Source organism: Balaenoptera acutorostrata, chromosome 7, assembly GCF_949987535.1.
Source record: "Balaenoptera acutorostrata chromosome 7, mBalAcu1.1, whole genome shotgun sequence".
NCBI lineage: Eukaryota > Metazoa > Chordata > Mammalia > Artiodactyla > Balaenopteridae > Balaenoptera > Balaenoptera acutorostrata.
Genome location: NC_080070.1, coordinates 46,388,952 through 46,416,755, shown reverse-complemented (window position 1 = coordinate 46,416,755; position 27,804 = coordinate 46,388,952). Strand labels below are relative to the sequence as shown.

The 27,804-nt window shown below is 38.8% G+C and overlaps 1 protein-coding gene across 16 annotated transcripts in view; it reads right to left on the bottom strand.

Moving 5' to 3' along the window:
- PDE1C (phosphodiesterase 1C) overlaps positions 1-27,804 on the bottom strand; it is a 509,328-nt gene that overhangs the window by 85,219 nt on the left and 396,305 nt on the right. For all 16 annotated transcript variants that reach the window (XR_009008777.1, XM_057549584.1, XM_057549586.1 and 13 more), the window contains 7 exons: positions 25,324-25,437; positions 23,324-23,506; positions 22,325-22,391; positions 17,407-17,523; positions 14,969-15,109; positions 4,682-4,782; positions 2,037-2,165 (listed from right to left, as the gene is read on the bottom strand). Coding sequence is in view for 15 of the 16 variants with exons in the window: in XM_057549584.1 (XP_057405567.1) it covers positions 2,037-2,165; positions 4,682-4,782; positions 14,969-15,109; positions 17,407-17,523; positions 22,325-22,391; positions 23,324-23,506; positions 25,324-25,437 (852 nt within the window). In the remaining variant the exon portion in view is untranslated. The remainder of the gene's footprint in view (positions 1-2,036; positions 2,166-4,681; positions 4,783-14,968; positions 15,110-17,406; positions 17,524-22,324; positions 22,392-23,323; positions 23,507-25,323; positions 25,438-27,804) is intronic.

The window sequence follows — 27,804 nt, the reverse complement described above, 5'->3', positions numbered from 1 at the left end:
ATCACTCAGTTTTACAACTTGCTTTGGTCAGAGGTAGTATTCAAACTATTCACAGCTAGTACTTCACAAATACCCACCAATAAGAACGCAGACCTAATGATACATATTAGGATGGTTGCACTGGTGAATATCAGTGTATTCCAGTGTGAACTGATATACTCTGGTCTGTTGCAATGATTCTGGGTTTAGATATTGCTGAAACCAGCCTCACTAACACAGTAGCAGACTGAACAATGAACGAGGCTTATGATCATAGCAGAGTGAAAACACAAGTAATCTAAGCTAAATTTTGACAAATGTATAGTTAAGCAGAAATAGAAAACCCTTAACAAAAATACAGATAACAGAGGTGGTATATCTATGCTTTCAAAATAGATTAAGAGGCAATTATGCCCCTCCAGCCATAAATCCCATGTGCTCACAAATCCCACAGGCCAGCAATATCAGTGCATTACCTGAAAGCAATCTGACAAAGTTCAACAAGAGCCTTAAAACAACAAACATTCTTTGATCCATTAATTCTACACATAAAAATACATTAAAGAGATGTTCATCACAGGATTCTTTATAATAACCAAAACACACAAACACACCCATACTCACACACTCAAAATAAAAGTAATTATGGGACTTCCATAGATGGAGTATTATACAGCCATTTAATATCATATTTTAATTACCATGGGACAGTGGCCATGAGAACATACCACACAGACCTCCAACTACAGGAATTTAATTGGCTATGGGCCTCAGCTACTACATTCTGAAAACTATTGCCATTTTTGCCCAAGGCCATGCTTCCCATGGGCTGCTCCAAGCCAATGACTGAGGGCATCCCTTCCTGGGAGACATGGGACTCCTCTAATGGCCGACTTTGGCTCAAGAATTTCCTGACAGCCTTGCTGAACTTTTTTTAGGATGCATGGAGATCTAGGATGCTTCTATCCAATTTCCCCTCTCTCTCTCCTTCCTCTGGGATCAAAGGGATATATCTGAATATGTGTAAAGCTGTTCTCTGCCATATTCAAATCTTTTATTATACTTTTACAAACATTTAAATTGGATAGAGTGCTCCTTTTTCTACAAGATTTACATTGATTAACTGAAATGCTCTGCATTTTTTAGATGCTGCTTAAATCTAACATTTTCCAATAAAATTCAAGCCAAATATTCCTCTCTGTTTTAATGAACTAGAGTTGCATGGAAACTAATAGCCAACTCTTACTGAAAATCAGTTTCAGATTTGTTGTTCAGAATGGCTTATTTCTCTGAATCCTTGCATAATGGTACAGAGATACTCAATAAACGGCTGATCATTTAATTGAAATGTAAGTATTATTTGCATCACAGTAGATTCAGAAGTTTTTAAGCATTTAAATGATTTTGCGTACAAGCTTTGAAACACCTTCACCTATATTACGGATCTGCAGGCTACAAGGATCTGCAGGCTTGCTATATGTGTCACAAACTGTGCTAAGCATTTTAAATGGACTATATCATGTATAATTACCCTAACCAAATTACAAGCTAAATGTTATTATCTATTTTCTAGAAATTAAATTTTAAAAAGGTGTAAAGGGGTTGAGTAACTTCTTAAATATCATACAGCTAGTAAATGATTGTGTTCACATTCAAACTCAGGTCTGCCCAAGTTCAAAGACACGTAGTGCCACTTAGGCGACAGAATTAAGTGCCCATGATTATTTTAAAGTGTCAATTTCCTTAGCAAATTTTGAAAGATTTTTTTTTAAGAAGTCCAATCAAATATAAGGTGAAAAAAAAGTTAATTGATGAAATTTAGGTTTAAGAAGGTAAGATAAAAAGAACACGTTTCCTAAGGTAACCAACAGCAAATATTCCCAAGGTGCCTACAATATATTTGAGTATCTGTGTCAAGAAAGAGAAGAAAGATAGAGAAAGAAAGAAACAGCAATAACAATTTCAAACAGAGTATTATTTCTTCAAAAGATGCATACTCCGTCTCTCCTCACAGTTCCTTTCCTGGCCTCCTAATCTCTCTCTTGGCTCCTCCTTACCTCCAGTCATCCTTTGAGAGGTTAATCAAAATATTCATTTCCTCATCCTCCTGTAGAAGGCGATAGGCTGCACTTAAATGGTGATTTTCCAAAACAGACCTATCATTGTACAGAATCGCTGGGTCAGACCTGAAAGGAAAGCCAAGCAAAATAATTTAGGATGTTGAACAGCTCAGATTTTTCAGGTAACTCTCCTGAAGGTAGAATACACCATCTCTTTATCCTATTTTAGCAATTAACTTTGCCCCCATGCCATTTATATCGACCAAAAAGCTAACACCAACACTACAAATTATCAATAGATGTACGTAGAGTATTTTAATGTCAATATGTGGATGTTATTTCACATGTGATATCCAACCTGAGAACTCTCTGAAAACTATTCTATAAGCAGATCTCAATTACCTGCAGTAGTGGCAAAGGTGATTATTTTAAAAATGTGGGTCATGTCAAACGTCCTTATATTTTCTGGAATGACTTTTTATTTTTATTTTATTCAATGAGGGAATGTGTTTATTTATTTTAGTTTTAATTCTCTGAACACATACCACCTGGCAGATACAATTTTCAAGTTCTTCTGTTCGTAGCTTGACCTTAAAATTTTGCTATGCAGAAGCCATACATGGGAAATTGAGAAAGGGTTATATGACAATTGTTAGTCGGTTTCTCAAACAGCTGAATGACACCAAACATAGGGCAGTATACTATTTTAATATATTTAATTTAATGAAACCTTAGATTGTTAGAGCTTATTCGTTTCTCATCAAGGAGGCTAAATCCCAGAGATATAAAGTGAAAGTTCACAGAGCCCCACAGTGGCTAAGTGGCAGCGTTGGGATGAAGGCAATGTCTTCTGACAGTTGAGCCATTTCTCCCCAAGATAACTTCCACCTGTCATTGGCCAAACTTTGGGATATATTTAGCATACCTTTAAAGTGCTAGGCTTAACAGTCTGTCCATCAAAGGGCAAAGAACCAGGTCACAGATTTAGTTTCCTAAACAGGGATCTCACAGGCTGAGATGCTTTGGATAAAATTCAGTTTAAAGAAGGCGAATGTTTAAATTTCATTCCAAAGCAAGCTCAACTGAACCCTCTGGCATTTTTCCATTCCATTGAACGTAACACAAAACAAGCAAATCCCGAGGTGAAGGATCTAATCTTATATCCGTTGAGTAAGTAAGGCACCAACTGATGTATTTTGTGACATTAAGCTATTTTCCAACTCCTGTAATTAAGCCATTTTCCCCTGAGTTGTGACTACTTTTGACACTGGTCTCCAGCCAAGATCCATGTACAACTTTGTTCCACCCACCTCTCTTCCTTCAGCAGGTGCTATTCACGGCTGTCTCTTCCTCAGAGCAAAGGTTCCACTGGCAGATATCCATTAAACAGAGATGCTCTGTGGAATCCCTGTATTCAAAGACCTTGCAACAGAACTACAGAAGGCTGCTTCACAGCAGCCAAAACTACTCTGTGAGGAAGCAGGAGGCAGAAGATGAAGCATGTGGCTTAGGTCCTTTTGTCCGCTTCCATTCTGCTGAAATCCCCTTCTGAGCAGAGATCAGACGATGTTGTCGATATCATCTTCTTTCGTGTACCCCATAATTAAGTGTTGGCTTCGTTAAATAATGTGTGGAATGACTTAATGAACACAAATCTATCTGGAGTGCGCACCTGCTTTTTTCAAGTGAAATCAGCAAGTATTTATTTAGCCTTAAACTCTCAACCCTCCCCGCTATATTCTTTCTCTGTGTCTTACCACCTTTTTCCAATTCTAGCTTCTTTTGATTCCTACCTCAAGACCCAATTAATCCTACCATCAGAGTCTCTCCAGTTCCACATCATTGTCTTAAGAGAAGCTAAGTTCTTAGACCCGGAGAAGGCAGATAAGGTTTCATCCTAAATGGAAATGACAGCTGACTGTACTGCTTGCCTGGAATTCTGTGCTGAGAGGAATACTAAGGATAAATCTGCAGCTCGTTAAGAAAAAAGATACCAAAATCAATTAGTGATGCCTGTTACAGTCAAGAGGTTCAGAGGGAGGCAATTGGACCTGTATTTAATACCCCCACAGAGGTTTGTGTCTACCAGTGAAGTTCCTTACGGAGGATGCAAAGTGGCCTACATGAGACAACCTAGCTCCCCAAGCCCTGTGCGAGGGAGTAACATATGCACTGAACAGAGCAGAGATGAAATCAGGGAGGATGAGAAGAGCATCACCAGAGTTCCAGAGGTAAGAGGGTAAGAGGGCTCTGCCATTGTTAATGTCAACAGACTCACTCCAATCCTTGCCCGTCCTCAGTGATTTAGTCTACACGGTATCTGCACCTTTATGGAAACTGTTCCACCTCCTATTAGAAATGGGTAGAGTACGCATAGTACATACATACATAAATAGCTAGCATTATAATAGAGAAGAAAAGGATATCCATATTTAATGTAAATAACATAGGAGAATTAGGAGCAAATGGCTTCTTTAAGTTTTGATTGAAGCTGACTGGGCTAATCTCTTGTTTATAATTTCAGTTTTTCAGAAACTCAAAATAGAGCCACCATGCGAAAGAAAGGTGACTGCAACTCTCTGAATTCAACACTCTATCCCTGCCCCCTCTTGCCTCTTCTCCAAACGTTTCAACATCCTCACCGGGTCTGAATGTGGAAATTGTTGGTGGTTCCGGTGTGCTCATAGTCATGGATGGCAGCTGAGAAGATTATAGCAAAGATCTCCAGCTCTGTCAGCCAGTTCTGAAAGGGAGATTACAGAGCAATCAGATAATCTGTCTCCTCCTCCGATAAAGTCTTCAGCTTGCTGACAACACACCCACATTGCTGCCTTTCCTCTCTGCAGCTGGCAAGTTATTGCCAAACACACATTTTCTGACAGACAGAAATGGTTTTTTTTCCTTCTGTAGGAAGACTGGAGGATGTGTGATTTGAAAACAGCATGCCCAGCACAGTTGAAAGAGCTAACTACTAGTTTTTATTTTTTCAAAGAAGCAAAAAACAATGAACATGAAAACTTTAACAGCCCTCATTGCATCGTCTCCCAAATTCCAAATGAAGTTCCTAAGTAGACAGAGAAAAAAAAGAATTTGCTTCAACACAATACCAAAAACTAAGAGTAACAGAAAACGTAATGCCTATCCACTAGAAGGAGGATAGGTAGAGACAGATGGAAGGATAACATCTGGTCTTCTGCCTTGTACGTGCTGATGTTTGAAGAGACCTGTCCCCATCCACATCACCAAAACTGGCTGTAGCTCAGTGGTCCTCAAACTGTGTTCCCTGGAACCGCAGAGTTAGTATCACCTGGAAAGTTGTCAGAAATGCAATACCCCACCCCAGTCCCACTGGATCAGAAACTCTGGGTTGCAGCACACCAATCTGTGTTTTACCAAGCCATCCAGATCATTCTGATACACGCTGGAGTTTGAGAACCACGGCTGTGTTTGAAGCTCCCTCAACCGACTTCCATTTCAGAGACTCTATGGATTCACTGATGGCTCCCCTCCCTTCTGTAAACCACACTGCTCGATGCCCACAGGATGGAGCTTCCATACTCTCAGCTCACACCCTTTGGTATCCCTGCTTACTTTTGTACTAGTTGAGTTAATGATTCCAAGTTTCAGTGTGGTTTATCCCAAACCCAATTTTGACAAATTGCAGTTATTATTCTAATTATGTAATAAAATATAACCTAAACCAAAAAAATGTGAATACAAAAAGTTATGTCCATAGCAGTTCAATGCTTTGCACAGTCACTAAAAGAACTGGTATCATAATAGGTGTGACAACTGGGAAACAGTAGAAGACAATTGTAAAAATTTAGGGAGATTCTGCACTCAGTTTTCTTCATGAGAATCTTTAAGTTCCCATTTCCTTTTAAAGAAATGAAACTAGAAGTCTTAGACAGGAGCAGGGGTAATGCAAGACAAACATGAGTACCTAAATTGGAAGAATTCAGAAAGCAGCCTGGGTTCTGAATTAAAGATTAGTGAATAAAATATATTTATTTGATTTAAGTTAACAAAATGATTTAAAACTGAACAGGTCAATTTTTAATAATTCTCACTTTAACTTTTTTCCCATTAACTACTAATTTTCATCTTCATCTAAGAAACTTACTGAAATTATTGCCTTCTTTGAAGATGGCTAAGGGGAAAATAAATAAACTACATACAACCTATGAAAAAAAGACTTCATAGTTAAGGAAAGAATGAGCACAGAAATAACTCAGGAAAAAAACTACATTTAGAAAAGTGATTTCCATTCTGAGAAAGCCTCTGCGCCATTGCCTCAAAGTAGAGTGGCTACTGCAAATGGGAAGCCAGAACCCACTTCTGTCAGTTGATAGTTTGTTTTGGGAACCAGCTGACTTTGGAGGATTTGTATTTCAAATTCTTTAAACAGGTATTTCTGACCGTCTCTCACTAAAGGACAACCCAGACTACCTTGTTTTTCTTCTGGGTTATCAAGTGCTACAGTCAAACCAAATGTTGGAAGGGACCAATAGTGTCTAAAAGTTGTGGATGTCTTCCCACTCTAGGCAAGGAAGAGAGATAGGTGATTCCTGTCAGAGCTGCTGGGATTGACAGTATTTGGGACTGTGCTTACTTAAGGGGACAGAGATTTTTGTAATGCTATTTCCCAAGTCTTGGGATATTGATGGACCCAATGGCTGGATAACTCTGTCTAGCAGCCTGTGTTTTAGCCTTTCCTCACCTCTCACCTAACTGGGTAATCTGAAGCCCCTCCCCTCAATGAACTCTGACCTATAGCCTCTGAGAAAATAGCTCACAGGACTGGGCCCTCCCTAACCATCCATCTTACTTCTTACCTATGTAAATTTCTGTAGTGGCTATCTTATGTAAGATACAATAAAAAAATTATTGTACATAGTTTCTATTAAGTGTTAAAATGTTATGAAAATGTAAAACAAAAACAAACAAACAAACAAACAAAAATGATTTCTAGCAGAATCCAGCATGAAATGTCAGGAAACGTTTTGGAATCCTTGATAATACGTCGCAAAATACAAATTGATGTACTACTAGGAGCAGAAAGACACAAGGAGAAAACAGAATAAGATGAAAAATCAAGAGAATTAAATAAAAAAGAGATGGGTAAATAAGTGCAGATTGCAAGAAAACTGAAAAACTCTTCTGAAAGCAGCAAAGGACATCATCCTCATCAGGGTTAACACTTATGGGAGCTCACTTTGTGTCGGCTTATTTATGCATAGAAACTCATACAATACATACAACTCCATAAAGGTAGGTACTCTGTCATCCACATTTCATAGATGAGAAAACTGAGGCTGGGAGAGGTTCAGTAACTTATCCAAGGTCTCAGAGCTAGTCCTGAGACAAGCCACACCCTCTGACTCCAGAATTCTTACTTATAATTTTTAAGTCATGTTTCCTTTGGGTCGTTGTTCATGTGTTTACTCAATTCTTCATAAAATTACATAGGTATGATTTTATATTACAAATTTTCTTGATATTTTCCATTCATATGTACTTTTCTCAGTTTGGCAATGTCTTTCTTTTCTTCCCCAACACCCTGTCCCCCCCCCCATCTGCCCCAACTCCCTCTACCCACTCCCAAGTACCAATGTATCTCTTTCTCCAAGTTCATGCCAAGTTAATTTAACATGTTAAAATAAGATCATGAATGGGAGACAGTGTACCATCTAAATAAATCTGAATCACAGAGCATCAGCCCAGCCAGCAGAAAGTGTCTAAGTAACTACATAATCACTGTTCTCACAAACAGCAGTGTAACTCCTGTCCTTATCCAAATATACTGACGAAATCCTATCTTAAGTGTTATTCTAACAAACCAAAACCAACAAACGATTAAATGAACATACAACAAACAATAAAACCATAATGAAGATTGGACTGAGCAAGAATGGAATTGGGCATTTTCAGAATGAACAATGAAGCAAGTCCCAGTGGCAAAAGCTGATTCATCACCAGTAAGGAAATGATTCCCTTTAGCGGAGCAGGAGTGAGGGTTCATTAGGGCCCTATGATGACAGGCATTAAAAGCCAAAGGAACACAAACCAGGTTCATTAGGCAGTGAAGTTTACATGCAAGAGAGTAATATGGTCGGCATGCCACTGAAAGGGAGAAAGAAGAGCAGAGAGCACAAAGGAAAGAAATAAGAGCTGAACTTTTGGATTGGAAAGTCCTTATAGAATGTACAGACAGTATGGAGGTAGAATCCTTACAGCTGAGCAGTTCACTGAATGCAGAGGGGCAGGAAGAGGTTGCAGTCAAAGAAAACAATGCATTCAAGATGACCATGACATTCCTAACCTGAGCGGAAAGAAAAAATGGTGGGTGGCATTAGATGGCAGGATTAATAGAAACAGAGAAAGTGGGAGAAGCTATTTTGAGGGAAATGGGGTTTAATATTTTAATATAGCTCAGATTTCCTTGCCTTTTCCAAATTCATTATTACTATGAACCCCAAAGGTTTTATGACAATCCATAAAATGTCAGAAATCTAAGTCCTGCGAGAATTTTATTCAAGATTTATCAAACTGTGACAAGTACAAGTCACAGATCCTATCCAGAATTTCCCTACCTACAAAATATGAGTGTCACAGCTAATTCAATGACAGGGATACCTTGACAACTGGTAAAGGTAGACTTTGAATTCTGCTGTGTATGACTCAGGAGAGCAAGCTGTGCATGTATGTGGGTTGGGGGGGGACACGTGGAGGGCAGTGAAAACCTCAAGGAAAAGACACGGATAATTCCCCATTGCTAGTGGAGACATTATTAGCAAGTTCTGACTTTGATAGGTAAATGATAGAGTTTCTTTAGTAATCTGTTTCCAACTCCTATTGGTTTTCTATTGCTCCCCGAACAGATTACCATAAATGTAAGGCATACACTCCCATTGACTGGCACACGGTTCTGTCGGTCAGAAGCCAGCACCGTGAGGCTGGATTTTCTGGTGACGACCTCACAAGGCTGAAACCAAGGTGTTGGCAGGCTGTGCTCCTCCCGGAAGCTCTGTGGAAAATCCGCTTCCAGGTGCATTCAGGGTACTGGCAGAATTCATTTCCTTCTCATGCCTTCCACTGGGGTCCTCCATCTTCAAGCAACAGCTGATTGGGTCCTGCTCACCCTTCTTCTGTCACATCTCTTGACTTTTAAGGACTCATGTGATTACACTGGGCCCACCTGGAGAATCCAGCATAATCTCCCTAGTTTAACGCCCTCTGATTAGCAGCCTTCTGTATCTGCAGAATCCCCTTTGCCATCTAATGTAACCTATTCACAAGTGTGACATCAGAGGGCAAAGATCATGGGGGCCAAAATTCTACTGACCACAACCTTTATAAAATTACTTAGCACCAAGATGCCATTTAGAAAGATGTCCTTAGTGTTTCCCTTGTAAATACAATGATGTCATATATGATCAAAAGAATAAGATACACAGCTTCTCCCTTCTAAAAAAAAATAAGCAAAGGGAATATTAACAGCACCTTGCCTGATAAAAGCAATGAAAGGGCCAGAGGACAGGTTTGGAGTCTGGAATCTTTTGACCTAACTCAAAAGCAGACTGGAGCTCAGAGTCTGATTCATATCTATTCAATCAACAACTCTTCAATCTAATTCTGTTCAAGGATTTTCTCTTAGACGTGAGCAAAATCATTATGAAAAGATTCAAGCATCTCCTAGGCATCTTAGCTAAGCAATAATGAGTAATATAAACAGATTACAATGAGTAATACTGTTGATGTTGAAGCCCAGGCATCACTTTATCAATGGGATATTTTCATTCCCTACGTGTCTTACAGTTTATAAAGCTGAAATGATCTCCCCCAGCTTGGTTTGTAATGAAAGGTTAGCGTAACAATATGTTCTCCATTCATCAGAATGCTTCCTACTGTTTTCGTCAGCTTGCAATGAAAGAAGCTTGTTTTGAGCTGCATTTCCAAGGGAGAGTGGGTGGGAAGTAGTTTCTATATTTAAGAATTATTCTGAATACGGCCTGAATTGATAATGAAAATTCAATGGCAAATGGCAAATGAGCTCATTTAAGAATAGTATGCAGTACATCATGATCATTGGCTGCTATGATATAACATCTATGTAATGATAACTTGCATTAGTATAAAGACTTGAGAGATTTTCTAGGGGGTAAAAAGGCTGTGTATGATTCACCTTTATATCTCCATAGCACACTGTACACAGTAGGTATTAACTAAAGATATGTCAAACAGATGATTTCAAAGTATATTTTCACATCCATTTTGATCCTCACCACAGTATTTTAAAGTACCACATGAGGATATTGAGGTGTAAGAATATAAGGGGTTCTTTTTTGCCACCAGCATTGCAGAAGCATGGCTAAATATTTAAATACATGGCCTTAGAAGTCAGACTGAAACCAGTGGCTCTGCTACTGTATTAGTTTGCTAGAACTGCCATAACAAAATGACACAGACTAGGCAGCTTAAACAACAGAAATTTATTTTCTCAGAGTTCTGGAGGCTAGTAGTCCAAGATCAAGGTTTTAGGAGGGTTGGTTTGTGGTGACAGCTCACTTCCCAGCTTGCAGAGCGCCACCTTTTCTCTGTATCCTCACAAGGTCTTTCCTCAGTACACATGCATGTCTGTGTCCTAAATCCCTTCTTCTTATAAGGACACCAATCATATTGGTTTAGGGCCCACCCATATGACCTTATTTTACCTGAATTATCTCTTTAAAGTCTCTATCTCCAGATACAGTCACATTCTGAGGCACTGGAGATTAGGACTTCACCACATAAATTTGAGGGAGGGGGGACAAAATTCAGCCCATGACAGAGACTTTACGATAGGAGAATCTTAACTCTGTCAATGTGTTTCCTCCTATTTTTCCACAGAATTTGTGCCATTTTCTTGTTGATTTATTTATATAACCTGGATCTTAATCCTTGCTCTCTATGTATTTTCCTCAAGTACTTACTTCATTATGGTGATTTTTTTTATTCTACAGAAGGTTTTAATTTCCATGTACTCAAAATAATCAATATTTTGTTATATAACTCATGTTTTGAGGCTTATTTAAGGATTTCCTTTTTCAAGGCTATACACATATCCTCATATTTTCTTCTAATATAATCAAATTTTTATGCTCACATCTTTAATTCATTTGTCTGATATTTGGTGAATGATTTCAAGTAGGACAAAAACAGTATGTTTTTTTCCAAATGAACTGTCCCCAAAACATTTTTTGAACTGAGTAATTTTCCCTCTAATATTGTTTTCTATAGACGTGTCCTCACCCTCTCACCTGTGATTCTGTCCTTATACTCCAGTCCCTGTTCCATCACCAACAAACCACTGGGACTGGTCATGACAAGGGCACCAATGACTTCCATGTTACCAAAGGCAGTGGTCACTTCTCTGTCCTCATCCCACTAGACCTTTCAGCATGTCCCTCATAAGTCACAGTTTTTTTTGGAGCACTTTCTTTCCCTGGTGTCCATAACCCCACACTCTCTTGCGTTTTGTCCAATGTTACTGGCCATACTTTTTTAGTTATTATTGTTGGCTCTAATTCTTTACCCTCATTTTAAATTTTAGAACTGCTCCAAGACTCACTTCAGAGCCCCTCTACTTTTCTATTTATGCCCTCTCTTTATATCACGTCATCTAGTTCCATGTTCTTAAATAATATTGATATGCCCCTGAATGCTTAATCTCCATGTCCATCCCTGACCCTTCTCCAGAACTCTAGACTCCTTAGTTTTCTTCCTGCTTGACATCTCCACAATGCTACCTAATAAGGATCTTAAACTCAACATGTCTGAATCAAAACTCTTGACTTCCCTTCCCCTAAAGCTTGCTTTGCTACCAGGTTCTCTCATCAACCCTGTTTATCAAACCAAAAATCTAAGATGTCCTCTTGATTCCTCTCCTTAGTGTTCCAAATCCTATTCACCACCCAATTCTTTTAACTCTACCTCAGAGACAGAACTTTTGGTCTCTATATCCCAGCAATGTCCTTCCTAGTCCAAACTACCATTATCTCACCAGTATCTCTTCTAACAAGCCGCCTCAAGATCCACTCTCCACGGTAATCCTTGTCTAGTCTTTAGCAGATCATCTCATTCCATTGTCAAAACCCTTTAGTTGCCTCACACTGTACTTAGAATAACACTGGAACTTATTACCCAGGACTACAAAGCTGACTTGGTCTGACTCCCGTTTTCTCCTCCAACTTTACCTTGCACCTCTGTCCCCCTCATGTGCTTGCCTTATTACTGCTCCTTGAATGTAGCAAAGCTGTTCTCTCATGAGGGACTTTTTTTTTAAAGTTGAGGTATAACTGACATACAACATTACATTAGTTTCAGGTGTACAACACAGTGATTCAATATTTGTACATATTGCAAGATGATCACCACAGTAAGTCTCCACACCACACAGTTATAGAATTTTTTTCTTGTGATGAGAACTTTTAAGATCTACTCTCTACACAACTTTCAAATCCACAATACAGTATTATTAACTATAGTCACCATACTGTACATTACATCCCCATGGCTTATTTATTTTATAAATGAAAGTGTATATTTTGTACATTTTGACTCCCTCTAGTCATGAGGGATGTTGTACTAATCCTGCACTAATTCTGCTGGCATACCTTCTTCAGTTCTTAGCATGGCTCAAGCCTAAAATCACAACTGTCTCAGATTAAACATTACTTCTGGAAAGATGCCTTTCCTGACTAATAAAACTCCCAGTTTTCCCTATGCGGATGCCCTATTTTAATACTCTGCAGAACACTAGGGATATTTTCTTGTTTACTTTTTCATTTGTCTTCCATCTGTAACCTCTCACTAGAATGCACGCTCTGTAAGAGCACCAATGTATCTTCATCCTGTAAAGAAGTACCTGGCACATAAAAAGTGCTCAATAAATATCTGGGTTCAGTTTTTAAAATTCCAATCAATTCCATTGATATATTTGTCTATTTTTGCACAAATGCCACACTGTTTTTATTACTATAGCTTCAGCAGATATTTTAACATCTAGTAGAGTAAGAACTACCCCACCACACACATTGTCTTTTTCAAAACTGTTTTTTCTAAGGTTGTTAAATATCTATTTTACATAAATTTTCGACTCAGCTTATCATGTTTCATGTTAAATCCTACTGGAATTTTTATTGGTATTGCTTTGAATCTATAAACATTCGTTTGAGGAAAATTGATATCTATTTAATACTGAGGCTTTCCACTAAAAACATGGTGTATTTCTTCACTTATTTAAATGTTATTTTTGTACCCTTAATTTAGTTTTACAGTCTCCATTTCATTAATTTTGAAGTTCTTCATGGGTAATTTATAGATTTTTTAATAACTGTTGGGAATGTATGTTTTTCTACTATACTTGTTAATTTCCAGTGTATAAGACAGGTATTTTATCCATATCTTATTGAGGCCTTTTATATGATCTAATAATTTACAGTTGGCTTTTTTTGTTGTTTTTTTAAAGGAGATGATGAAATTATTTTCATAGGATGCTTCTTCAACTTTTGTAAATACCATATTGCACTGACTGAGATCTCCAGAAAAATGCTCACTAGCAATATTAATATCAGCATCCCTGTTTTGCTCCATGCTTTTATTGAACCACCATTAACTATGACGTTTGCTCTAAATTTTGGGCAAAAACTATCATATTAAACAGGTTTCCTATGTAGTGTTTCCAAAATTTAAAAAGCATCTCTTTAAGCAATATTTTTAAGAAATCAGCTTTACAGTAAGGAAAAAATGAAAACTGCTGAGAGGTTTGGGGGAAATCTTTAATAACAACAATTTCTAACTGTTGAGCTTCCTTTATGAGACAGAGCACTTCATACTTTTGATACTTTATTCCTAACCATCACAGTACTTCTTACAGACAGAATATTTTTCACTATTTTAGAAATGAGGAAATCCTGACTCAGAGATTCAAGCAATTTATCATAGGTCACAAAATCTAATAAGTAATTATGCAAGGATTTATATGCAACTATATCTAGCTCTAGAGCCCACACTCCTCCCACTTTATTCCATATTTAATATGATATTAGACCAAGCCTCTCAACACGCCCTAGCAGAAAAAGATAACAAATGTGTACTGGGTTTATGGGTTAATTAATAACCACACCCCCAAAAAATGTCTATCTCCATGTCAATTCAGAAGATTTCAAAGTAAAAAGCCACAGCCTCTATTTACTATAGAGACCTAGCTGTTTGTCACTAACAGCTATACATTTAAAATGAATGGCTTATATTAAGGTAAAGAGGGCAAAGGCACAGATAACCAAGTTGAGTGGGTCTGTTAATGCAATGAATTATAGAACAGAGATTCAAAAATATCTAAAGAGCTAAAACGTTCAAAACAAGCAAGAAAATTCCAAATGGTTAGAGGTAAAGACTAATCCTTAGGTTCAAAAAAATCAAATGCACATAAATAAGATGAGAATAAACAGAGTCCTTGTGAAAAAGATCTACTGGTTTAAACCAAAAGCTAACTGTGTACAGCATGGTTCCCAAGTATACTCAATACGATTTCAATATGCATGGATATCATTGTAACTGACCATAGCAAGAGATTAATAGTACCACTCTCCATATCTGGAAATACATATTTAGTTATAGAAATTATATTTAATTTGGCCATAGCCTAGTAAGGATACAAGGCACTACCAGATATTTCTTTCATCAAGTCCAAGATGGAGAAAAATTCAAAGGCAGTAAGGAACCCCAAGACTTTCCATGATTGGTTAGATAATTATTGGGGAACAGGAAGTCCATGAAACAATGCACTTCTTGTGGGTTCAACCTCATCAGAATAGAAACAGCCTCCAATTCAAAAAAAATCATTATCACATCTTTTGTGTAATCTAAGAGTTTCTATCTGTACTTACTGCTACTCCTGTCTTATAGAGGAGGTAATGCACAGTCTGTGTAACGTCGGCAGCGTGCATCAAATTGTGGTAAGGGTTTTTGTGCTTGCTGTATCCTACTTCCAGGGCCTCCACAAATGAGACAAGTGCAGAAATGGGGATCTGAAAGAGAGCGGCAAGGTTAATTAGCTAGTGATTTAGCAGCTTTGAGTGACGACGCAAAAGTCTAAGGTACTCTAGCTGCCTCTTTCTGAAGGCGTAAGATATCATATGAGGACATTAGAACTTTTCTAAGTTAATAAAAGACACTGAACAAAGTATTGGATAATTTGAAAATCTAACAGGACGTCCCTGGTCCACCCTGCAAATTGTTCTTTGTTTTCCAGTTCAGAGGCCCAGGGTAATGACACAGGATCATCTCAAGGACATTGAGGGCAAAAAGGTAGGTGCTCATTTATTTCTCAGGCAAAGGCTCAAGTCTTTATTTCCTGAGAAATAAATGAACACATACTATGCAGCATCTCATTTACTTGTGGGAAAACATAAGTACACAAAGATCTTAAGCTACAAAATGATTGCAAACAAACACAAGCTGCCGCCTTCTGAAAACCCCACCCTTTAGAAGGAGTAATGTGTACACTGGACAGGTGAGAAAAAAAAAACCAAACCACAAGTGATAGTCTGTTCTATAACAGAAACAAGCTGCGTTCTTGTGTTTATTACTTGGCAATTTATTATTGGTGCCTTGCAATTTGGAAAAATACTTCCAGTTATCCTAGCCGCTTCCTGTCTCAAGTATGTATAACACACACACCTTCGTTTCCTATTTGGCAGAAAGTGAGCAAGTGCAGAATGCCTGTACAAAATAAGGAGACTCGGAAAACATTCATTGTGTAGTTTTCTGGATCAATTCCTTGGTTTGGGGTAAATTATCAATTACAAGACTGGGGGAAAGGGAGAGAGTGTATGTTCCAGGAGACTAGAAATCACATTCATAAGAAAAAATGAGGAAAATACTACTAGAGTGCTTCATGAGAATCCATACTATGTTCTTCCTTGGGCACATTGTTCCATATTTACTATTTGTGGATTTTTAAAATTTAAATATAGTCTTTTAGATGTGAGAGATTAATTCATTATCATTTTAAAAAATTAAGATCCAATGAACCTCGGTTCTTTGGGCTGTTCTTTGGAGATCTATGAGCCACTGAAATGCTAGGTAAAGGTGTGTGCATGTGCACGGGAACTTTCTTCTGAGGTCTTGAGGAGCCATCGGATCTTCAAGCAGGTTTCTTTTTTTTTTTTTTTAGTGGATTCTTCCTTGAAGTCTTCAACACCTTGATTTTAATTTATTTATTTTTATTTATTTATAGCCGTGTTGGGTCTTCGTTTCTGTGCGTGGGCTTTCTCTAGTTGTGGCAAGCAGGGGCCACTCTTCATCGCGGTGCGCGGGCCTCTCACTATCGCGGCCTCTCTTGTTGCGGAGCACAGGCTCCAGACGCGCAGGCCTGGAGTAATTGTGGCTCACGGGCCTAGTTGCTCCGCAGCATGTGGGATCTTCCCAGACCAGGGCTCGAACCCGTGTCCCCTGCATTAGCAGGCAGATTCTCAACCACTGCGCTACCAGGGAAGCCCCAAGCAGGTTTCTGATGCAAAAGAAATTAAGGACAATTGCCATAAAGTGCTTATGGCTATGTAAGAAAGATATCCCAAAATGTGCAGTCCTTAGGAAAGTGATAAAGAATCATGCTGCCCAGAGAAATCAATATGTTATACAGAAAAAGACCTGCATTTTCCAGAGACTCATCCATATGATGAGAGAAATGTAATTGGCATGATATGACAGATGCCAGCAGCTGATGCTCAAGTTCCCTGGAGAACCAGACCCCACCTCCAGAGTCTGTGGAATTAGAAGGCTGAGGAGGTGGAACACTGGAATCGATTCATGCTCTTAACTTAAAGGTGAAGAATTAATCTGAAGCGTGAATGGCTGGGAAATACCAATGATCTGTCACAGATGATAACTGAGAATATCTGTGTGAATTTGAGCCAAGTGGCCGAAAGAGAAGTTTTTGGAGATAACAGACGTGCACTCTGTCTCCATTCCTGTCTCCTTGCTGGTGGTGGTCATTAGCACACGAAGTCTCGCTGAAATGAGATCTGTGGGCAGAGCTGGCGGGGGAGCTCTGCTGGTTCAGGCTTCCAGCCATACTTCTAGGACGACTGGGATCTAAATGGGCAGCTCCAGCCTCTCCCCTGCTGATAAGCCCACCAGACAAGGGAGTAATGAAAAGTTCCCACCACAGAGGAGTTCATGCAGTGGCTGTCCAGATGACGCTTTCCAAGTCACCCCAGAGAGTTTTCAGTCTACATTAAAAGGATTCTCTTGGTCTTAGCCCCCAAATCATGCAAGGATGGACAAATGTATGCAGTTTTTTTTTTTTCAATTAGACACTGACCTTGAAACGGCTGATCAGATCATAGCGTGTGAGTAATTCATAGAAAATGAATTTCAGTGCATGATCCCCGCTGGCTTCATTGAGGGAAAAGACATCAAAGGACCACTTGTCCACATCCTACAGGAGAGGATGGAGAGAAATAATTCATTGGTTGGTAGCCACTTACACAGCTACTAATCCCCCTACTTTGGAGTTAGCCCACAGCACTCACCTGGGTATTCACAGCCTAAGACTCTAATACCCTTTCCACTCTCAAACTGTTTCCAATATGGCAGTCCTACATAGCATTTACTGATAAAATATTCAATAGTTTTATTAGTAATAACAATAGCTATAATTTATTGGGTACCTACCATATGCTAGGCATTCTGATCAGTGATAAACATGTAATCTTTCCTGAAGACAACTCTAAGGGGTAGGTATGATCAGTCACATCTTACAGATGAGAAGACTGAGAAGTTACCTAATTTCCCTAAGACCCATGGCAAGCAAGTGCTAAGGACAAAACACGAACACATGTTCAACTGATGCCTAAACTCAGGCTCTTTCCATTAACCTTCTACTGTCTCTGCCGAATTCCAAAATTTTAATTGATTTCACAATAACCTAGGGGGTTCCCTACTCTAAACTTCTCCCAAGCCCCATGATACTATCTACTGACTTCCTCTTAGTCCACCATTGAGAATGCTAACCCACTTAAAAATGTTCAGAAACATGCATGATATAGATCACAAAATAATGTGTCACCTCAACAATCCAAACTGCTGAGCTGAAAGCAAGGAGAGAGCCCTCATTTCACGGGATGGAAAAATGCTACCACTTCTGGAGTCACTGATCTGGGGACTGAGCCCTCAAATCTGTAAGTCACTTTACTGGAAAAGTAAAACGAAGAGCTAAGCTGAACACACTCCACACACACCGCTCCTGAGGTTCAAAGCCTTATTTGTCCATAAAGAGCGACTCCAAAATATAGGTAAACATTGTCTGATGTGTCTTTGACTTATAACTAGCTACTTGTGGGTGTTATGAACAAAGGTGTGTTTAAGCAATAATGAAAGCAATAGGCATTTGGTTTCTCAGTATACCAAGAGTCTCCCTTTCAGTGGTTAAGGAAAGTGTGCTGCCATGAGTGCGACAATAAGGACCCATATGAGACCACATTGAGTCCAGGCTAGGTGTCAGATGGTCCCCTGGAAGAGACCTTGGCTCTCAGGAACTGCTGGATCCAGTGACTCCCACCTCAGCCCTCACTGCATTCCAACATCATCTATCCATCCCAGTCCTGTCCCTCTCCAAATATCCCAACCATCAAGATCACCCCAAGACCATGAACAGTCTCTCTCATGGATGCCAGGGCACAGGAAAACCAAATTGTATACAGGTGAAACCAAACATTTCCAAAAGGGTTTCAAATAAATTTTTTCAATTCACACTTAGTGGTAACCTCACCTCAGCCTTCAATAATTTCTCCTCCACTATAATAACTAAAGAAATAGCTACAAGTATTAAGGACATTTTCTGTGCCAGGCACAGTGGGAAGTGTTGATACACATTTGCAAACCCTCACAACTCTAGAAACAGGTATCACTTTCCCCAGTTTCACAGATGGCAACCTCAGAGAGATGAAATGAAGTGTCTAATGCCAACTGGTAGTAGAAACAGGTAATAACCCCACTGACACCCCTTAGTGATACCATTACTGACAGATGACATTGTAAACTCAATGAATACATGCTGTGGCCCAAGCCTCATGCCCTAAATACCCCAATAGGGCCTAGGCCATAGACAGTGGGGTCATTTAAGATTAATCCAAGACCTAAAGCTTCACCTTGGCTACTGTAATTGGCATTGTCATGACAGCCACTGTCTAGCCAATAGTCCTAAAGCAAAGTCCACTGACAACTCAGTAGATAGGAAAACGCTTTGTCATATCTGACAATTTTTAATCCTCTTCACTGGAATGAATGAAAAAGAGAAAAGCTCTCTAACACTGGAAATCAAGAGATTATCATAGTAAAAAGTCAAGATTTATTCTGAATATTAAGTCTTAGAGAAACAGAAGGATGAGTAAATATAGACAATGAGATAGACATTCACTCCAGCCCCTCATTTTTGGGAAGCCTTAGCTGTGATTCTCAAATTTCAGTGTTCTTTAGAACCACCTGGGGTACTCAGAAAAAAATGTCGATTCTCTGGTGGAGGGCTCTGCAGAATCCTGGCTTGTGGCCTGGAATCTGCATTTTAACAAGCACTTTAAACCATTCTTCCTTTCTTAGCAAATTTGGCCCAAGCACCATTCCTGTGGAAACACTGCATGAATTTCCTACTAGTCTAAAGTGAAGAAAGCCTGAACCTCCTCATTTCCTCCCATTTTAAACCTGGAGTCTGTCCAGAGTGTCTCTTCCTGAGTCACACAACAGATGCCCTTCTAAAAAACAGCACAATTCTACATTTCCAATAACCCTGCCTTAGAAGGTTAGAGATAAAACACCCCAAATTAGAAATGAGTATTCATTGCATGGAAACAAATAAAAAGAACAAAACTGCAACATATTTAAAATTTAGGAATTGGTGGTGGTTAAGTATTCTCTTTACTTAAATGTTATTTTATGCCATGTTCTTACATTAATCACAAAGGTTAACATGACAGTAGCACGATGATTATTTTATTGACTTGTATTCTCTCAGGCTTTGGGGAAATTTTCTGTAATAGAAGAAAACAATAGTGATTCCATATAAATTGCTGGCAGTGGAGTGAAAATAACCTTTTTCTAACAGGCACTACGTAAAAAAAGAATCTACGTCATATCTCCAATTCACCTCTAATCCACTGAAAATAAAACTGGAGTCTAGGGATGCAGAAAAATATTACATTGTAAAAAGGTCTTGAACTTCTGCAGTAAACAGAGCATACAACCAAGAGAAACAACAGCTTTAGCCTTCTGTACATATCAGCAATAGTGTGGAGAAGGATAGCAATTCAGAGGGTTATTATTTACTTTTTGTCTGAAACATCAAGGTAACGTTCCCCTCAGAAAGACAACATGTGTGCCTCTGAGAATTACTTTTCCCTAAGCATAAAACAACAATTCATGCCCATCACAGGTTGTTCCACATTTCTTCAATTATTCTGCATAGAAAAGATGCTCCAATTTGGAAGAAATATTTTCATAAATTTCTTAGTACTGGTATAACCACCTGTATTTATGTTCATGATAAAGGAAGAAATTAAGGATAAAAGATGCTTTTAGTGTTCCCAAGATTTTCACTGAATGTTTCAGGTTCAATTATGAAAATCAATGCAACTTCATAGTGGGTGTTATGAAACATCAGATCTCATGAAGTGATTTCACAGATTAAATGGGAAACGTTGCTGTAAATTACACCATGATTTATTGGGCATTAGAGTGGGGGTTGAAGAGGAGGGAGAGAAAACATGTGTGTTCTTGCTGTTTCCCTCCTGAGCACCCTACCTGTCCTAGATCAGGGGTCTCCAACCCCCCAGCCTCTGACCGGTACCAGTCTGCGGCCTGTTAGGAACCGGGCCGCACAGCAGGAGTTGAGCAGCGGGCGAGCGAGCGAGCGAAGCTCCATCTGCCGCTCCCCATCGCTCCCCATTGCTCGCATTACCACCTGAACCACCCTCCCCACCCTACCCTCCGTCCGTGTAAAAATGTCTTCCATGAAACCGGTCCCTGGTGCCAAAAAGTTTGGGGACCGCTGTCCTAGATGACTTAGGGAGAAACATAAAATGGAGAACTGAGGATCTGAATATATAGGGTCTCCCAAATTCAGCTAGTGAATGTCTCTGAGTCAAGAGAAGGGGACTATGAACTATAAAATCAAAATGACCCTCAAGGGCCCTCTCTTGACATTAAATTGAACAAGAAGCACTCCCACCTCTGATTCTGTGAAAAGGGAATTTAAATTATCTTCTGAAAATTTCATCAGGAATACACTTTTCAGGTTTCAGAGAAAGACTAAAATAGCTTTAAGAAGAGTCGGAATGCTGGGATGCCCCTGAGCAAGTTGACACAGCTCCCTGTGTAGGCGCCAGGCAATGTCAACCAGCTCTGTGATCCTGAACCTTAGCACGGCCCCTCCTTCAAATCCAGAAGTCAACTCAGCTTCAGCACAGCTGGGATATCCTTAGACCAATGGGTCTGAATGAACACACTTCTACAGGACTACATCTACTTGGGGGCTCTTAGAGATACTCTATACAATTCCAAGAGCTTGTCTGATTGGGAGTCATCTTGCAGGATTTAGCCCCTTTAAACTCAAGCATCTGTGTGACTTCCCATGGAACTTCTGGGCTCAGTGAGCGACTTGGGAAAACAATAGGATATATGAAGAGGACAAGGGCTCTGGGGGACATACTTTCATGCAGTAATATGTTACTGAGAGCTTAGCTTACTATGTGCCTGGAACTCTGGTATCAAACCTCAGTTCTGTCCCTGTGTCTTTTTTTTTTTTTTAGTCTCACTGAGTCTTAGTTTCTTCATATATAAAACGGATATAGAGCAGGTAAGCAGATAATGGTAGAATTATAATCACCAAAGATCCTCTTAATGTTGAATATTTATAACCAGTACAAATTTGCTCTCCTACGGCCAAAGTCAGACTGAGTCTCATAATGCCAGATCGCTATACAGATCACTAAACCACTCCAAGAGAGTAGAAAGAAATGAAACCCACACAGAATTCAATTTTTTAAAAATTTGGCAGTACAAAGGCTGAAAAGATAGTGATACTGTTAAAATGAATAGCAAAGAGATAATGAAGGAAAAAAGTCAGGAATGACTAGGAAAACTGTAAATAGAATTGTAAATGAAAATTTCTTATTTTCTAACAAGAAATTTAACTGTACTTTTTATAAGGTACCTTGAACACTGTAAGACCTTTTCATTGGTATTACCTTTAATGCTTCAATAACAGCTGGTGGGTAGCTCAGTCCAACCATGTTTGATGTTCGTCTATACATTCTGGCAAAGTCAGAAGGGAAAAATGCAATATTATGTCTTACAAAGAAGAATTAGCAGGCCACAGACTTATACCAGTATTGACAATTAACAAGAAGTCATGTCATCTGATGGACCCACGGAATCTAAAATTTCTTTTATAACCTTTTTCATAGTCATTCAAGTGGGCTATGAAATGAAATTAAAGCAATCCCAAACATGTACAGCATTGGAAATAAAAAAAATTAAGTCTATGTGCCCCAAATTGGAAATTAAATTATTAAAATGGGCCTCCTCTTCTGCTGGAAGTGAATTATAGTATAGCACGGACAGTATGTAATGTAGTACTTTAACCTGAAAAAGAACTCTTATGGGCAACCCATCTAGAAGAGCTTGTTCTTTAGAACTGTCAAAAACTAGAGAGAACTTTGAGCTGACCATGGCATTTCTAAAACGTGTAATTGTGTGATAAGGGTTGTAGGAAGAATAAATCGATTTCTGGAATCCATTTCTGGGGGAGGGGGGCAATTTAATTTCAGAGAGCAAAGTGGCTTACAAAATTGGAAAGTGTCATGGGCAACTCAAACACCTTGAATGAACTCCTCCCTGGCTCAATACCCTCAACAAAGCATCCCTGACCTGTTCCAAATGTAGACATCATCCGTATGTGTCACATGACGATGGATGAGACGTCCTTCTTTAAAAATTAGAGACTCAACTCAAACTAAACCTTCTCTAGTTAACATTAACAAAAAGAATTCAAAGCAAAGGCAAAAGCTCGTCCTAATGATGCTGCGGAGATACGTTTTTGCCATCTCTCATTCAAGACTGTCTGTTTCCACCCAGAGTTTTCAGCATGTATAAAGATACCAAAACGACATCAAAGCAAAGCCTTCGGTGATTAGAAACTGGTGTCCCTTTTGCTGCTTTGGTCACTGAATGACAGCCATCTTTACCTCTCCACAAATATCCCAGCTTGCACTGCGTGGACGATGCTCTTGAACCGCGGCTTCTCCTCGCTCCTTCTGAGTATCATCCCCATCTGCCGTGTAAAGGTGGAGGCCAGCCAGTCTCGGACCTCAGAAGGCACCGCATCTGACTGAATGTCACTGAGCTCATCCTCCGTATCCAGGAGCCTCCTGAACCCAAGAAACAGAACCAGGACACAGATCAAATCTGAAGTTAGAGCTCTCTGTTCAAAGCAGCTGTTCCTTCTCTCCACCCCACCTGCATACACAGGTGCAAAGAAACCAAAATAAATGGGCCACAAAAAAATCCAGTACCTTACTGGCAAGGCTTGTGAAAGCCCACCATCTGTTTTTCAGGCTGGACAAAGGAACAAAGGAATCAGAGAAAGTCAAATATACTTCATCTCAGGCTTTGTAGGTCCCAGACACATTGCACTCAGGAGCACCCAGTATCTTTATTCCTAGATGGTTTGTGGAATTTGAATGGAATCTAAACCTTCCATTTAAAAATGCATTCACCAGGAGGTTTATTTCATAGATGGCCATGTGGCATTATTTTGTTTTAAAAATAATGGCACTTAAAAACTATAGACAACAATACTGCATTATAAACTTCACACTTACTAAGAGCCTAGATCTTAATAGTTCCCACCACAAAAAATAATAATTAGGAGGTGTTAGTTAACGTTACGGTGGTAATCATATTGTCATATATAAATATATCAAGTCAACACATTGTACACCTTAAATTTACACAATGTTACATGTCAATTACATCTCAATAAAAATAAATTTTAAAAAAGAAAAAGAAAGACTTTGCAAAGTATTACCCAAATCACATCAACCCAGTCCTCTGAAGTAATGAACCCAAATAATATCAACTGCTATTCTCTCTAGTTTGTTAGGACATTACAGAAACTTAAATGTCTAAATTTAAGCAAAATTTCCAAAACAATGCAGTTCTTTATTTGAGCACAGTGATTTAAGTCATCTGTCAGGTGTGCTCAGCAGATTTTTCAAATGTGTTCATAGGTCAGGCTAGAACAGAATATAAGTAGTAATAAATTACAATAAAACTTTGAATGTTGTATTTTATACTTATACTAAGCCCTACTAAAAATAAGCAGTAAAAACAGGTGTCAATGGAAAGTTCTGTTTTGTTTTTTTTCCCTTTAGACCCATCAATTGGGGGGTAGGGGAGAAAAATGTAACATTTGGGAAAAAACTACGGTATCAAATTTCCTTAAATTAGGAACCAAGCATATCACCGAAAACCAAGCCACACGATTCTTAAGATTACTGGGAAATCCTTTTGGATTAGAATTTGGCGTAGAAAAGTAATACAACACAAATACTAACAGAGAAGCTTGTCTGAAGTAGAAAAAAGAAGAAAAGCCTTTCATGTTTACCATTTCCACGTTTTTCTAAAGAAAAGCAATTTTGTTACTTTCATATTCATTTTACAATAGTAACCATAAGTGCTTTAGTATTTATGGATAATTCAAGTGGAGAGGGTCTGCTAAGTAAATCAATAACATACCTAAGGATTAAGGGAGGAATACTGGGTGTTTAAGAGAACAAATGCTTCTCCATCTCTTCAGGAGCTTCCATTTACAGATAGATAACGTGAATTAAAACATGAACATAATTTTTAGGCTGAGATGAATAATATGCAATAATTCCAGTCAAACTCTACATTTGATTAAAAATCTGGTAAGATTTTTTAAAATCACTTTTTTTCCTCTTATATTTTCTTACTTCACTGTCGTAATGGGCATGTGAGAGATAAGTTCTATTAGCTCCTTTTTATACATGAGCATGTACAGAGGATATGTGATGTCCAAATCTACCCCATTTGTTTGTGAAAACTAAAGCTCCAAGACCAATCATTTGAATGCTACCTCCTGCATGCCATGGGGGACATTTCAGAAAAGCCATATAACAGAAAATTTATATTACCACATCAACTTCCTGTCATTTTAGCTTACCTGGTTTCATCAATGTATACGGATTCAAGCACTGTGGCTGCATATTCCAAATTCTTCTTAAGATCGACCACTGAAGCCTCCCCTCTCTCTAATTGCTTGACCAAAGACCGTAACCTGGGGGGAAAAGACATGATTCAATTAGAATAGAGGAAAAACAATTAGAGGAAACCAAAGATAATCCTACAATTAGAGGGACACAGTTTATAGCCATTAAATGTTTTTATTTATCCCGATATATCTGAAAGGAAAATACAAATCTAATGATGGAACTGACCAAAGAAGCAAGCTATAAAATCAATGCACACATTTTTTCCACTCTAAATCAAGAACAAAAATATTCTCATCTACCAGGCACTGACAGCCCCCAACACTTTCTAACTACCTTTTATCTTGCTAAGAGTTTCCTAAATTATCAGTGATTTTGCTTCTCTTCTGATTTTCATATTTTTTTGGTCCTAACTGGATGTAGTAAAGCATGACCAGCAATAACATCACCAAACACTGCTTGAGATCCTGCTATGCTGCAGGTACTTTGTTCAGCTGTGACCATAGAGAATAGCAGTCTCATGGCCCACACATGTTCCAAGACAGGTGAGGAGACTTAGACCACCAAAATAACCACAGAGGGCTGCATAAGGAATACATGAAGGCAAACTGTTTTACTGGACAGGAAGAATTCCTCTAGGAGCAGATAAATACCCTAGTTTTTTTTTGTTTTTTGTTTTTTGTTTTTTTTAAGGAGGATGGATGACAAACCAAGGTACTGAGGACAAGACCTTTCCCACTGCTAGCCAAGAGTTCCAGACAGTATAAGAGAAACAATAAAACATGCTCTCCTCTTATGTATATGAACACTATCCCCACAGAGAAGGACTCAGTACATATGAGAGCAATAAAATGCCAACAGATTATCAAAGACCAGCAACTGGGAACACTGTAAATACCACAGAGATATGGAGATTGGACAACTCTTCAGGCTCTTTGACAGCCAGCAAAGAACAGAAACTTTGAGGACAACCTTGGGTTTGAATTGTACATCACGGAGTATTAGCTATGCAATCCCAGGCAATAGCTGAATGTCAGCTATAAAATGAAGAAGCAACCACCAAATTTCCTAGGTTGAAATAAAGATTCAATCAAATTGCTATTGATGTAGTCACATCAACCATGTGACCTACGATTGGTAATTTTTTTCAGCTTTACTGAATATAATTGATATATAACATTGTGTCCTTACACAACATGATGATTTGATACACATATATGTTGCAAAATGACTACCACAGTAAGGCTAGTTAATACAGCCAACACCTCATAAATTTAATTTCTTTTTCTGGTGAGAACATTTAGGATTTACTATTCTAGCAACTTTTGTATACAATACTTAAAACCAGTACTTGCTAACTATAACCACCAGGTTGTACATTAGGTCCCCAGAATTCATTTCTCTTACAACTGTAAGTCTGTACTCTGACCAACTTCCCTCATTTCCCCGTTGTTTTTTTAAAAGGCATTTGTTATCATTATTGTCATTGTTGTTATTCAGTGACCTTGGTCATCGAAGGTAACCAGATGAGAAACATGCTATCAGGATACTTAAGATTATTATCAAGTCTCCATTTCCCAAGGCTGCTCCTACTTTTCCGACTTCAAAATATCCTCGGATTTGCATTTATAAGAGAGCACAGGTCAACTTCTCTGAAAGGCATAAACTACTCCCCTCCAGATCTACATGAAAATGATCAACAATAAAGAAAGAGGAAAAACTCAGGATCACCCTTAAAAAGTAGGCAAGAGGGTCAGCCATACAAAATAAATTCCCAGGAATTTCAGTGATGTAAAATACAGAGGAAATTAGATTGAGGGTAGTGGCTACCTGACTTGTGAATCTCCAACATGCAGAAGGGAAATATGCAAAGGAAATCAGCAGAGGCCTCTGCAGGCTTGGAGGTGAGGGTTAGCCTGCGGATCCCATTAGCAGCACTAGGAAGTGTTCTGGTTTCAAAGGCAGTGCGAGACAGGGAATTGGCATGGAAGGGTTTATCAGTCCCTCACACACAGTGGACAGCCAGCCTGCCAAACAATGGGGAGACTGCAGAGGCAAGCCCTGAGAGTTGTTCCAAATAAGAAATGGAAGCTCTTTAGCAAAACACATTCCTGGCTAAGTCTGCCTCCAATTCTGACTCTCACCTCCAGGAGCCCAACTACCCCCAGCCTGTTTTGACTCTCCACTGGCAAGGAAAAATGAGGGTAAGTTTAAACTTTCTAAAAATTTTCTCCCTTGATTTGGGGCTTAAAGATTCTACCAGGAATTGACATGAATCCCTAATAGGACCCATCTCAGCTCTCAAAACCTAAGAGGAGAAGACAAAACATAAAAAATGATGAGGGAAACTACAAGACTAACAGAAGTAAGAACCAAATAATTCTATCTTCCTACAAAAGGGAAATAAGAAATAAACAAACAGAAGCAGCTTTAAT